This window comes from Scophthalmus maximus, chromosome 6, assembly GCF_022379125.1.
Source record: "Scophthalmus maximus strain ysfricsl-2021 chromosome 6, ASM2237912v1, whole genome shotgun sequence".
In the NCBI taxonomy this organism is placed as follows: domain Eukaryota; kingdom Metazoa; phylum Chordata; class Actinopteri; order Pleuronectiformes; family Scophthalmidae; genus Scophthalmus; species Scophthalmus maximus.
In genome coordinates this window covers 5,673,723-5,688,763 of record NC_061520.1, presented here as the reverse complement: position 1 = coordinate 5,688,763, position 15,041 = coordinate 5,673,723, and the positions used below count along the sequence as shown (strand labels likewise).

The 15,041-nt window shown below is 44.0% G+C and overlaps 1 protein-coding gene and 1 long non-coding RNA gene across 4 annotated transcripts in view; one reads left to right on the top strand and one right to left on the bottom strand.

The window, feature by feature from the left end:
- The window catches only part of LOC118309130, a 74,515-nt gene that overhangs the window by 24,343 nt on the left and 35,131 nt on the right, over positions 1-15,041 (top strand). For all 3 annotated transcript variants that reach the window (XR_004793425.2, XR_007030877.1, XR_004793426.2), the window contains exon 3: positions 12,918-13,035. This is a non-coding gene — a long non-coding RNA (uncharacterized LOC118309130). The remainder of the gene's footprint in view (positions 1-12,917; positions 13,036-15,041) is intronic.
- Positions 7,130-15,041, bottom strand: part of LOC118309113 (plexin-A2-like) — a 69,345-nt gene continuing 61,433 nt past the window's right edge. The window contains exons 26-32 of the mRNA XM_035630848.2: positions 14,773-14,876; positions 12,925-13,021; positions 11,990-12,189; positions 11,691-11,860; positions 11,216-11,428; positions 10,476-10,626; positions 7,130-9,415 (exon numbers count right to left, since the gene is read on the bottom strand). Coding sequence (XP_035486741.1) covers positions 9,320-9,415; positions 10,476-10,626; positions 11,216-11,428; positions 11,691-11,860; positions 11,990-12,189; positions 12,925-13,021; positions 14,773-14,876 — 1,031 coding nt within the window. The 3' untranslated portion in view covers positions 7,130-9,319. The remainder of the gene's footprint in view (positions 9,416-10,475; positions 10,627-11,215; positions 11,429-11,690; positions 11,861-11,989; positions 12,190-12,924; positions 13,022-14,772; positions 14,877-15,041) is intronic.

The window sequence follows — 15,041 nt, the reverse complement described above, 5'->3', positions numbered from 1 at the left end:
AAGTATTGTAATGGTGATGATAAATGTTTGTGTTTTAAGTACAGTTCCGTACTCTAAATCGTCCGAGACCCCATTTCCTCCTCATCCGTCCACTCAGTGGCTGAGAGTCGCTTGTCATGAGCCCGTCTGCAAAAGCCTTTCCACCGGCGGCACACTGGTGATTTAGCGCGTACAGTGCTTGCTTCATATGGCTTCATTTGTTTATAGTATATTGACTGTTCTGCACATCTGTTGCAGCTTATGGTGTTTGAAAACACGGCCCCTCCTTCATCCTTTTAGCTGCCGCGACGTTGCTCCGGTAACAGTACATTGCGTTCGCCATACATCTGCTGCATGTGTGCTTTAACCAGATGTGACGGCTACGTCCCCGCATTGTGCATCTCCTCCTCGGAGCATGTGTGTTTCCGTACGCTTTCTGAAATGTCCGATGGAGTGTCTCAGGAGGATATAGGCGACCATCAAAGGAGAAGCGGTGTGCACTTTAGATTTACCCTGTACTGTAGAAGACCACAAAAATCCCGAGCTGTAGCCAAATATTTTGTGAACATGCAATTTTTTTTTTAAGTGCACGCAAGTATCCTTTGTCTCACTTCTTTTCTTTCTGTGTTTGTTTTTCTTTTCTGTGTTGCTCACACTTCGACAAATAGAGTCGAAGCAGCAACTCCATTCACAAGGCAAAGCAACGCCTCCTGACGTTAATTATTCATTTGTGTTATTCATTATCGTACTGACAAACTACAGCTACTGTTTCCTCAGTGCAGCAACAAATATATTTGTAGTTGGCATACATTACAACCAGTTGGATATAGATGAGAATGTAGTCCATCTCCGCGATCATTTGGCTAATTCTCTCACTTTAGATCGCGATTTTTTAAAATATGCTTTGAATGCTTCATCAAATATCATTTCTTAACAGATGTTTCCATGCTTTTTTAGTCCCTGAATGGAAAGGCTACACATTGCTGAGAATAAGTGTAAACTGGGGAAGGAAGAAAAGAAGGGTTTGGATTTCATCTGCACATCCACTTTAATGTCTCAAACCAAAACGGGCATCTCATCGGACACGACTGCGATTGCTACGAGGCCTATGATGGAAAAATCCTCACGACCCATATTGCAATGCAGGTATCACGAGTGAGGATGTTGGCGTTTCTGCTTCAACCCCATCGCTGGTTTAAAAAAAGAAAAGAAAAAGAAAATCAACGCATATGCACTTTTTCCTCACGCCGACCTAGTGAGCCAGCGTTTGGTGTAGTGACCCCATCAGTTGAAGAACTTACAGAGACTCGCCTCCGTTCACTGTAGATGAAATGCAACATTTCAACTCGGTGAAGATACAAAATTATTACACTTTTTTACTGCCAGTCACAGTTTGTTTTATCAAAGTGGAGATTAATAAGTGGCTACAGTCGCACGTGACGATGCCTGTGTGCAGTAATATTAATGATGTTCGGTATCACTAGTCAAACTGTGCTGATGAAGGTGCTTCCAACTGCCTGACTTTTAATCTGACTGTGAGTTTCACTTTTTTGGATAAAACACCAGTGACCCGAACGTGTATCCAAGTCTCACATGGTGCTATGACAAGTCTCACCTGTTAATTGGACACCGGTAGGATCACCGAGGATTGGCGGATGAATCGCACTGGCTACTTTAAAATTGCAGATCCTCCCAAGAAAATACAGAGCTCATTAGCAGAAGATGTCGGGGACGATGTTCCTGAAGCAGAGTTGCGGTTTCTGGAACAAGTTCACCTGCATATAGAACAACATTATTATTTCAATCCTTTCTCTTGTGGTTCCCAGACGTAGACTTCCGGCTTGAACGATGAAGTAATGAGCTTCAGCATCTTATGAAAGATGGTGGCTTTTGTTTCTGGCTTTGTTTGAAATGTAAATCGTCACACATTTGAAATACTTTGCGGCGATAGCGCAGTGTTTATCCCCTCCGAGAGCAGGATTTCACCCGCAAAGGATTCCTTGTCAGGGCCCCGCGAAGAGTTCTGAACAGTCGGTGGTAAAAGGGTGACTCTCCTAATGTGACGGCCCTTTGTGGGATGATGAATTCGTTGTCCCGCTGCTTATAATTAACAATATAGCTTCAGAGATTCATGGCTCTGTTTTGACTTGAGTCACAAGATAAGAAAAAAGCAATCAATTGTCACCGTTAAACTAACGGCAAGGACGTTTTTTAAATGTACCCGTCGAACCGCAGTTCTGCATTTAATTTTGGTTAATTTATTTGAACAAACCCATGCAGACACACGCACGCACAGTCATAGAAACACAGACACGCTGTTGTGTGCATTTTATGGAGCTTTGGAAATGGGAACCGTAAATCCCACAAAGTTCCCAAATCGGCTGTGTAGGAAGGAGCCCGTCTTAAAATGATTTCATGAGTGCTGGGGAGGCCGAGGAGGAGGAGGGGAAGTGAGGGCGGGGGTGTGGGAGGAGGTCGGGGGGGTAGCAGGACTAGTGGGAGGGGATTTAGTTTCAAACTGCAGCACATGTTGACCGTTACCTCTCTGGGCTGGGCTGAGCTGCGAGGTCTGCGACTTTAGGCGGGAAGAAGAAAAAAGGAAATGAGGAGGAAAGAACGAGCGCTGGGGTCGGATGAAGTCGCTTCTTCCCAAAACTGAATGTGCATCAGGGACGTCCATGTGTGGGGGGCTCTCCCCGTGGTGTCAGGATATAGTGTTGGTATGGTGTGTGTCATGACCTCTACGACTGCTGCATAGCCCTGCAGACGTTCCACACACGCACACACACACACACACACACACACACACACACACCCTCAGGCAGCCGCCCCTGAAACAGACTCTTTTTTGTCTCGGACACATGTTTGGCCTTTGCCCTCTTCCTTTGTCACATTTTCACAGTCTCTCACGTGATCTCCCCCTTCTCTTCCCGAGTTGTGGTCAAACTGGTGTAAACAGTAATTGAATTAATTGGATGAATGAATGAATGAACGAAGAATGGTCAATCTGTCTCTCTCAGCCATCCTCTATCAGCTTGTGATAATAACTCTGGCCACAAGATGGCACCACTAGACTGGTGTGCCGTCCAGCTCAACCTACTGGACAGATGCTTTTTTCAATAGATCAGAAGACTCGTCCTTTATTGCTTCACAATATTTTTTTTCTTGGAACTGGAAATCATTTTATCTACATGTCTTTAAAGCTACAGTGTGTAATATTTAGAAGAAATTATTTACAGAAATGTAATATGTTGTCCATAACAATGTGTTCATATAAGTATAATCACCTGCAACAAAGAACCAATGTTTTTTCGTCAACTTTTAAATGAGTTAAATATAGTTACATGAGGTGGACCCGACCTCCGTGTGAGTCGTCATGTTTGCTGCGTCGTGTTGAATACGGTTGTTGCACAAAGCAGCTCCAGAATACGTCCCGTTCGCGCGGTGAATTTTCAGACCCTGCCAGAAACCGAAAATGGAATTAGAGGTGCGCCACCATAAAGTGTCCCCCGTCGGTTGCTCAGTTGGTTGCGGTTTGCAACTTCAGCCACCAGATGCCGCCAGAAAATTACAAAAATTACACACTGAGGCTTTAAAGACTTTTAGTTCGGGACATTATAGTCAAAAAGTGAGCATTTCATTGCTAGGGGACAAATGACTACAGCCAATGATGGATTATCTCATTTAATAGAATGAGCTAATCCACTCTTATTCTTATATTCTTATTATCTATTCTTAATCCTTAGAGGAAGAGTTGTGGCCATTTCAGGATTTTTTCTATGTAGTCATCAGGTATATTTTCATCATTCGGACAGTTGTCTTTTGTCCTTGACAAGAAACGAGCACACCAGTGCCTGTTTCATTGTGGTCGCTCCGATAGTGCACTCTGCGTTTAATTAAAGCAGCAGGAGACTGGGGCTCGCAGCAGACCTCGGCAGCGTCGAAGCAGCGTTCCAGCGGTGCTTAACAGAATTCGATGCTTGATTGTGCAGTCGTGGCCGTGTACGTCAAAGAAACAAAAGTATGACACGTCTGCGTCTGTATCCACTGGCAGTCAGTGGTGTAGTGCCGCCTGGAGACGTGGATATACTCTCAATTTATGCCCTGTTTTTTTTTTCTTCAAAGCAGTCCCTCCAGCAAAGGATAAACCCGCCGTTATAAACAGGGACCCTTTAAGACTACTCTCGTCAATTATCCATTCATTCCACACGTGAAAATTGGACCTTTATTTCCTCATCTCGCAAGTAGTTTATGGGCCAGTGGCTTCTTTTGTAAACCGTCACTTGGAGCAGCTGATTCGCAACAGGTAGTGTGACCTTATTTGTCAGGGGGCAAATAATAAGACCTATTGCGTGAATATGTAAGACACATTCAAGATGAGGCAAACATGGCGTATCGGTCTGTAAAGTTGGTAATTCCACTGGAATCTCTTCTTGGTCTGCATACGGAACGGATGGAGAAGATGACGAAACAAGTGAATATTTTGCACACAAGCAAAACATATTAAAGCTCTTGATCAATTCGACTCATTTCAGCATATTGTACAAATTTACCCGTTGTGGCGTCCACCACCGTTTGAATGAACACAGGAGAAAAGATCTATCTTAATTGAATCCATGTAATGATATGAAAAGATATAAACTAATGCCACGCCCGACCATGTGCTGAAGGGCAGTGCAGCATTGACTATTAACACAAACTCTCCAGGGTTGTTCAAGGTGCGGAGAAAGTCTAAGGTCTTTCCCTTTTTTTACCCCCAACCTTCATTCTACAGTTTGAGTTACAGTTTGAATTATTCTTCAAGATCTGCAGTCTGTGCGTACGGTCCGTTTCCCCCCCCCCGAATCCAATATCCTGGACAGCAGGAGAAGCTGAGGGTCTATTATACCTGGCAACATTCACCCTATGGTGATTTTTTTTCAGAAATGAAGCGCCCGCACTGTTATTTTACCCCGACGACACGCATGTATGACGTAGTTACATCAATAATGGAATATTATTCCATTATTCCAATATTATTATTATGAAATATTATGACACGTGTGAGGGGTTGATAGAGGAATAATGGGTTCGTAATGGCTGTAGCAGATCCATAAACCTGTCCGGTACCATCCAACCACGCAGTCTATCAAGGAGATATCCTGCGGCTTGCTCAGCTGTCAGCGGAGGAGGTTTGACTCCTAATGGTCCTCCGCCGCTGTGTGTGTGTGTGTGTGTGTGTGTGTGTGTGTGTGTGTGTGTGTGTGTGTGTGTGTGTGTGTGTGTGTGTGTGTGTGTGTGTGTGTGTGTGTGTGTGTGTGTGTGTGTGTGTGTGTGTGTGTGTGTGTGTGTGTGTGTGTGTGTGTGTGTGTGTGTGTGTGTGTGTGTGTGTGTGTGTGAGAGAGAGGTAAGTGAGGGAGAATTGCTGCCTGCTGAGTGTATCACTCTGACAAGCCAACTGAGAAGCGAGGAATGATGAGGGGGTTACAGCCTGGCAGGTGAGAAGAGGACCCCTTCGATAGGCCGATGACACCCCCACCTGGATCTGACAGGTATGGGTCGGGAGGCCGGGTCTTCATACAACCCTCCTCCTCCTCCTCCCCCCCCCCCCCCCGCTCTGCTCTGCCTGCCCAGAGCCCCCGAGGGGTAAACATGAATAATATATTCTTGCTCCTCATGGCAAGTGCTCCGCCGCCCCCTATATGCTCTGTGCTCACATGCCATACCATATACTGTCCCAGGGTGACGGCAGCCTAAACTAGTCTTCATTCTGAGAGGCTATTCATCACATGGGGTTGGGTTTCGTGTTTTAAATGGAATTCAAAGGCATTCAGTGATTATCTTCAGGATGTTCCTTTGCTTCTTTTACAAGCTCCGTGTTTCCCCCACACGACGTGTGTTGTGGCATGCTGTGCATTGCAAACATCAGTTTTAGGCTCATGATGGCAAGAAATAAATATGTTCATTTTCAAAACGATTGGCTGCCTTTTGACAAAATTGAAAAAGCCAAGAATTTGTGGGATTTTGGGGCCGCCCTCCATCTTTAGCTAACTTGAAGGAAATAAAGGATTCATTGCTGTTTGGTCTGGGAATACACTTCCTCCTCCTCAGCACTGGAAAACAATCCAGCAGATGTATATTCAAATTGGAGCTAATCCCATATAGATTTTTGGGAGCCGATGCCGATATCGATATTTGGGAGTACAAGATTCCCGATACCGATACATCAGTCGATATATATATATTTAAATCTGTCAATGATTCCTAGAATGTCATTATCAAACCCTTACGAGAAAGACATGTAATTGAGGCCTGATATTTTAGTGAACTTTATCATAAAAAAATATAAATTGAGAATACAAATATAACCTAATAAACAGAACTTATAACAAACATTTATTTTTCATAAAATGTAAACATAAATGCAATTGTAAAGGCTCAAATCAGTTGGCCGACTATATCGGTCGGGCTCTTAATATCTACGGATATTATCGGCCAACTGATATATTGGTCAGGTATTTTATTCTTAACAGTAATTATTCACTAAAATCTCCAAAGATAATTGATGCTGGAATATTACATGTATACAACACAGTGGTTATTTGACGCTTAAAAACGGCGTTCCTCATTTATATCTGTATATGAAATAAATGATTAGTAATAATGATGCACATGATTTGTGCAGGGGCCAAACAATTATCTTTCGTTTCCACGTACAAATGGATGTGCCCCTGGGATTTCATGTCTGACATCGTCTCACTTTTAGTGCCTCTCCCATGAAAAACTCAGACACAGTTTAACAATTAAAATAACTATGCAACAGTCCTCGAACATAATTACAATAGATTATCCAGTTATGTTTTGCAGAGTTCAGCAAATAGCCTCACCTCTAACTGCAGCGGCACTTGTCTGCAAAGTACAAAACAGAAAGATTATATATCATGAGTCATAAAATGGTTCTTTAGACAATCAGATGTGTTTTTGTAATAGTATAAAATGGAGTATTAGTACAGATTCAAGAACGCGCACAAGCGGGCAAGGCCAGGCTCACAGACAAAATGTACCTTGAATATGAATACAGCATTCTGAAGGGCACAATATTTTACCTGCCATTTAGGGTTTAGACAATTTTTAAAACACAGAGAATTCAGTTTATGTTTCATCGCCACAGAAGAAACCACGCAGCAGTCCTTTTCATCAGCTGCGCATTTAATGTATAACAACAGTACAAAGTGAACTTTTCTCTTGCAAAATAGTAGTTGTTTTTTTTATGTACAATATTTATACAATAAGATATAGTTTAAAAAAAAACATTACTGTTTTAAATGTCTGACAGTTTATTGCACAACACATTTATAAATTATCGTCATCATACCACACATGAAACAGAAGACTGCTCTGTCGTATTTCAACACTTAACAGGGAAATGGAATTTATTATCTATCGTATTTTATCTTGTTCTTTCAGAGCAACGTGGATCAAGGTCCTGTGGGGATTTACATTAACCCCACTGATACTGAAATGGTTAAAAAATAGAGCAATTCTCCAGGAGGGAGTTGATGGACGGTCGCAGTGACTCTTTATGGAACAATGGGACGACCCTGCATCGAGCGCAGAAAGACGTCGGGTCGTTCATCAGCGCAACGGTTTGAAACAATTAAAAACTAAAACACTGGGTGAGCGCGATTTGCTCGCGCCGAGACTTGACCTCCGTGATAATTGTAATAATTTCAAAGGTTAGATATGGCACTCTATAAATACAGCAGCAGGGAGACGACAGGCCGTCAGGTAAAATATTACACACTGAATGCCAAATGAAAAACTCGTGACTCGCAGACTGAAACAGGGAAACGGTTCGGGGCGCGAAGCGAAGATGGCTCCGTCGAGCAACAGACATTTTTTTTTCGCCCCGCTATGTTTAATTTCCAGGTAACGCTCAAAGTGGATTCGTCGGGGGGGGAATCAATGAGGCATCAAAGCCGCCGTCTCGACTTAATCCGACCAGATTACTCCACAGGAGCAGCAGGTGTTCTCGGCATCTCTTACACTTGGTGCATTTCAAGTATCGTGCTCAATGTAAACAATGACTGATGAGAGGTGGAGGGCGGGGGCAGCCGGCGCCGCTGGCCGGCGGGCGAGGCTAATCGGATCCTCGGATCAGGCTCCTGGCGTCATTAATCACGCTCTCCGCCACAGTTTCGATTGGGTCTCCACTTATCTTTGAATGGCTGAATTAGCGGCCTCTAGATCATCAGCGCACGGAATGTGCTATCTCAAATGGGATCTCTTCCGCACAATGGCTCGCGCCATTAATAGCTCCTACAGGAGCATTTCACATGAATGCAACATGAGACGTATTTGGCACAAAAAAGGCCGGGGAAATACGTCACCATCCTTTTTATATTTCAAATTTCAAGGTACATATTCAAAGACTCAGCTTCTCAATGACAGCTTTTGTGTGCGCTTGCTCTATGCCTAGCAAGACTTGAAATTCAGGAAACTTTTATTTGACAAAAACGTCATTGAGCTTCAAGTAGGAGAATGAGAAGTAATGATGCCAGGGTCTTTTTTGAATTTTTTTTAAAGCCTTTAAAAGGCAACGGGAAAAAGGCTTTAACAACACAAAGTTACACATCTCTTCCCCCAATGGCTCCAAGTGGCAATGTCACTCCGCGCCTGTGATATGTGGTTCAAATAAGCGTCCTTCAACTTTGCCGTATAAAAAGTACTTTGTGTGTCTCCTCTCGCCACATGTGGCCTCCCATTAAATTGGCTGCCGTCTTTGTTGCGCTCCTCCAGTGACTTTTCAAGTGGAGTCTTTCTTTATTAAGTGCTGTCTTATGACATTTAGTATGAGCACCAACTACAAAGACCAACCGTTACCCGGCGGAAAAGAATTGGCAGCAAATAACGCAACCATGCAACCGCGATGGCCCAAATCCTCTTTCTTCCTCTGTTCTCTCTCTTTATAAATATCGGAGCCTTTCAGAAGCTGGATGTTTGCCTGTTGGAGTTCCTTCTGGAAAAAACAAACAATGACATTGGATGCAAATGTCGTGCTTTGGGACAATCTGCTGTTTGATGTGTGCTGCGGTTTGTGTATGTACAGTTGTATGTGTGTGTGTGTGTGTGTGTGTTTGTGTTTGCATGTGTATGTATCGTTTGGTTATACAGTAGGCCCGCGTCTCTGTGTACGTCAGTGTGTGTGTGTGTGTTTATGTGTGATCGTATGTGTGCGTGTAATGTCCATGTACAGTACATGTGCAAACGAGAGCCACATGTGTTGGTGATGGGTTTATAACTCCTCTGTTACAGTATTTTTCCCTGTGTGTGTGTACATGTACTTGAGTGTGTATGAGTCTCAGCTCTCTGTAGACATGACTGAGATGATCTGCTCCAGTTTATACGCCAACTTTTGCTTCTGGGCCTGTTCATCTTGCTCCAGTGCCTCGATGATCTAAAACACACACACACACACACACACACACACAGACACACACACACACACACACACACACACACACACACACACACAAGGGCACAAACGGGGAAACCCAGAGCATGAGGCATACCATTGGTCATCTTCAGGAAAAACATACAAGTATGCACATACAGATTATGAATCCGACAAAATACACAACGGACCTACAACACCAACCCACTACTTATTCTTGGAGGAGAGAAGAGAAGATACTGTTATTATTGTGCCGGACATTATTCTTTATTGGAAATGTATGATATGAAGATATTGTACCTTTTGGTGTTTTTGGACTGTTGGCTCCAAAGCAAAGAGAAAAAGCCACGTTGGGCTTTGGGAATTTGCGATTTTGCATTTTGAATGAAAATTAATGCGACTTTCAGCCCAACCTGTAAGCCATTAAACTGGAATCCCCCCCCCCCCATATTTTTGGCCACCAGGGGGCGGTGCAACAGACGTTGACATTCAACTTTAAATTAATAACCTTATATAGCTGTTGTGTTGAACCTCATAGCAAATAGTGGCCTATCTACTAATCATCAGACACCAAGCTACACTGGCATCCAGTCGTGTTTGTTACCACCTGACAAACATTCTTAAAACTCTCCAAATACTAAATACTATTCCAAATACTTAATGCTGTCAAATACTCCACTGTATTCACCCGCTGGTCAATAACTTTGTCTGTGTAGTGAGTCCAGTGGGATTAATCGGAACTTTTCCCTGAAAACAGCCGCCTGCTGTGGAAAGAGACGACACTACGACAGCGGTGACGGTGAAGGAGTGCGAGTGAACCAGAGCAGTGGAGTTGTGAGCCGTGAACCCGAAGCAACGAGTAGAAAGATATTAAAATGCACCGAGCTGTGGGGAACGGAGGATTCTCCGCGGTATCCGTTATACTCAGTGGTTTGAATTTCGTTGATTAAAGAAGTATTGATTATAGCCGCTTTAAAAAAAAAAGAAAGAAAAGGCTAACTTCAGTCACCAGATGGCCCCTCCCGGCACATCTCCCTGACACAGTGTGTTGACTGAGCCTCACCTCTTGGCTGTACTTGCTGACGTAGGCGTAGATCTCGTGGAGGGCACTGAGCACGTTGAACTCACTGGAGTGAAGGCGAGCCTGTTCAGCCAGATAGGCATTCATATCCTGATCGCTGATGGCAGGCAGGCGGCTGATGTCAGCGTAGTACCTGAGAGGAGACGCACACACACACACACACACACACACACTGTCAGTGTCAAGGGCACAGTCGTGCATATACCCGAGCTTTTTTTCTTCACTCGGATTCAGTCTGTTGTGAAAAGTCAAAGAATATCAAAGGCGTCTTTAAATCCGAGGTGTTTCGGCAGGACGATAAGGAAACGTTCGGCCCACAGGTTCAGTCATTTAGTAACGATTCGAGTGCCTTCATAACACACCTGCGTGTTTGTTTGTGCTCGCACACCGACACGCACGCGCGTGTGTGAGAGAGAGAGAGAGAGAGAGAGAGAGAGAGAGAGAAAACTAACCTGGCAAAGCTTCAGCGATGAAAACCCGAGACTCACAAGATCAAAATGATTCAGAAATGAAGAAAAACCTCTTGTCGGGCCAGAGCATAATAAATTATTCCGCCAATGCCCTCACATAGTTGCTGGACTGAAAAGTAACACCACAAACAAATACGACCTCTAAAATACAACATTGATGAACACGATACATCTCAACGCCTCATCACAATACCTCCCATCTCCACACACACACACACACACACACACACACACACACGCACACACACACACCTTTCCACCCAGCTTTTGTAGTGCGGTATATCCTTGGCGTAGAGCAGTTTGGTGGAGGGTGAGTCTTTGCCCAGACGGTGCTCGGACGTGGAGCAGGAGTCCATGAAGGTTTGGGCCACCACAGACAGACAGGCGTCCGTGATGCTGCTCTTGTGGATGTCGAACACAAACTGAGGATTCTTGATCACGTTCACCCAGAAACGCAGAGGCAGGCTGCAGATATTGGAGATGAAAAAAATAAAAAAAAGGCAGAGAGAAATATTTGAGACTTGGCGAGACTTGTCTGCAGAGAGAAGTCATTGAACGGCATGTTCCCCTTTTCCCTTTGCATTTGATCGGTCCCTGTCTTGGCTTATTTCATCCACTTGGGTCTGAGAACAAGCTGTAGGCGACAAAGCGGCCAAGGCCGGGACGACGAGGCCTCTTTTTCTCGGCGCTACGAATGAGCCGCAGCGCGTTCGGGAATCCTCCTCACCAGTTGCTCTTCCACGTGTGGCGAACGTCCGTGTCGTGGATGTCGTGTCGGTCCGCCTGCTCGTCCAGAAAGTCGAACATGTACTTGATTGCGAGCGGCAGGGCGGTGCCGCGGCACACTGTGCTGAACAGGGTCTCGAACAAGTCGTCCACAAACTTCTGCAGTGTGCCCTGTAGGAAATAGCATCGGTGGTTAGGACCCATAGTCTGCACCAGTCATGTCAACACACGATGTTGTCTTTACTCGATCTTACTCCAATATACCGCTACACAAGAAACTCTATGTAATATATGCTGCACCTTTGTTGCCAGTAGCCTCGTCAGGTAGATCTCCGACACCATCTTGCTGCCGCGTTCTCCCTCCTTCTGGTCCCCGTGGTCGTGGTTCTTGACCAAGTGCCAAACTTTGACGCCGCTCTCCAGGTCAGGGGTCAGCATGGGCACACGGGAGTGGGGGCTGTCGGGGCTGGTGGGGTTGGAGCGGAAGGGTACGTCCACGCCTAGATGGTCAAATAGAGATATATATATATATATATATATATATATATATATATATACTCACTCCACAATTTCCAAAATGCTGATAATCCATTTGCCAGACAAGGTCTAACTCACACGAAAGAGACTTTCCCTTTTTATATTTTACGTATGCGCAGGTTGTACATGTGCGTTTATACTGTATAATCATCTGCTGTCATTATTGAGTGGTTGTCATAGTAATGATTCGGCCATGCTCTCACTACAGGCCTGGTATCTATCCGAGCTCCGCTCCATGCTTTCTGTCAATTGTCTTTTTCTTCCTGCTCTTCCTGTTTTCCTGCTTGATATCAAATATGTGTCATATTTTTCACCCGTGTCATCAATCACTTGAACGTAACGTGAAAGGTTGCCGTGAGTCGGAGTGTCAGTGACGTGACCTTAATTACGTATTAGATCAGCCAGGAATGTAACGTATATGAATCGAAAGTGATCAGATCCACCTCGTGGTGAAATGATCTCCAATAATCCAGGATTGATCTGCTTGTTGAAACGCAGACGCAGTGACCTAAAGCTCCAGACGGAGCTTGGACCGTTTCTGATGTCTCGCGTTGCGTCTCCTCGTTGTTGAACGTGCTCGCGTGCGATGATGATGTGCTTTTCAAGACGGACCGGTGAGCGACGGCAGCAGATGGTGCGGCGCCGCCGTGTGTTGGATGAATATTAAGCATTCGTATAATCTTTTCGACAGGACTGACCGTATCTGCTGATACTGCGTGGGAAGCTGGCCGAGGAGGGAAGGTTGAAAGAAGACATCTGTTTGGGCACCAAGGCCACTACGCAGCGCTCCGACACCTGAGGAGACAAAGGTAAAGCCTGTTCGTGAGTTTGAATGAATTTGTTGCTCGCGGCAGATGGTCAAAATTAATCAAGGCTGAGATGTCGGGGAAAAATACAACAGTTTGAGATGATAAATCCAAGGACAGGGTATTTGTGAAATTCAGAGGTTTTGAATATCCGCTGTGGGCAGTCGAGTCACAAGACTTGTAATACATTTATAAAGGTCGTTTAGAAAAACATTCTGTACAAAAATCTGCTCGATAGAAATACGGACGAGCTTCAACTGATTTAAATGGACCAAACCTGATAAGATTCTGTTCGGAAAAAGTAGAAATCCTCAACATTGCAGTATAATTGAGTTTTGTGATAGTCAAATGCAGTCAGAGCGAAGGAAGGACAACTAGGTTCAGCACAGAACATGGCAACCTCTTTCTTCGTGAAGGATTCAGTGACTTACTAGCAGACGATTTCAGTGTAACTAAATGAAGTCATGGTTCTTCTCAGTGCAGAACCTTTGGAGATGAGTCCTAAACTTCTTGTAGTGAACTAAGGATTTGGTTCTCGTGTTTAGTTCACTGACTGTTACAGAGGCTTACTTCAAGTTTTGATCCTATCATTTGTCCGCAATTCCACTAAACTGTTATGTATAATGTTGAGCATCATTGAACGCTACTGTTCGCAACTAACATTTACACACGCGGCAATTTCTTGATTGTTTTTAATTGAAAGAGCAAAAACGGTATGTGTCCTTGACAGATAACAGGGTTTTCATCCTCCTCATGTCAAAAGCTGCTTTTAATACAGATTTTTTTTTATTTCCATCTTTGTTTGTACAAGTTTCCAGAAATGTTTTTTTCTTCTTCTATAGAGACGAACATGTCTGACAAAGGAACAGAATGACTCATTTGAGGTCGGTGACCTGTGTAGTCGTATTCATGAGCAGGGGGAGAGTGTTTTTGTTTTAAAAGCCACGGGCACACAAGTTCGGTTGTGGCTTGGAGTTTGGAAAATAAAAAAATATATAGGCAGGGGTGAGTGATATGAATATGAATGAGTAGAGCTCTGTCCTTCATCAACTGTATCTGCTGCGACGCCCTTGAGCAATTGGATAAGCGCCATTTTTCAAATGGGTAGAAAAAGTGTTGAGTTGAGCTGAAATGACATTCTGCAGATCTTTTATTAGTTCTTTGATTCACTTGTCAAAACTGAAATGCCAAACATGTGCTGGGGGCAACTTCATAAGGTTAAGTGCTTTCTGCTTCTATCTCTTCTTTATTGAGGTTTGATTGGACATAAATCTCAATTTTTTACGACTATGGGATGGGAATTGGCAGTTTTCTAAAGGGCTGCAACTAAAGATTATTGTCATTATCGATTTTTTCTCGATTAATAGATTAGTTGTTTGGTCAAATAATGTCATAAAATGGTGGGAAAAATGTCGATCGTGTTTTCCAAAACCCCAAGACCACGTTTTGTTTCATCCACGCAACAAAGATATTTAGTTCACTGTCATAGACGAGCAAAGAAACTAAAAGAAAATACTAACATTTGAGAAGCTGAAATGGGAGATTTTTTGACTTAATTTTTCATGAAATTTAAACGATTATCAAAATAGTTGCCGATCAATGTAGTGGTCGATTACTAACCGGTTAACTCTTGCAGCTCTAGTTTTCCGACTGAATACTTCATCAATTAATCACGGAAAGGAATCAGCAGATTAAGTGATGGTGACAGTTGAAGCCTCAGTAGTAATGTTCTCCACAGACCTGGTAGTGCATGAGTGTGTTGAGCCTCTTCCAGTCGCTCTCTATCTTGGTGGTGATGTCCTCATCCTGCAGCACCACGCGGGCCGTTCGGCCCTGCCGCCACTCTGGAGGAAGACGCCATCAACAGTGTGACATTAGGGGCCTGTTGGGGGAATGTTTGTACGCCAAGTGCCCGACAGTTACTTGTCCCCCTCGCATTGTCCCCTTTGTGCTGCAGGTGAGGTTTCGTGTTATTCCTCTATGTGTTGTGTCAGTTTGATCTCGGAAAC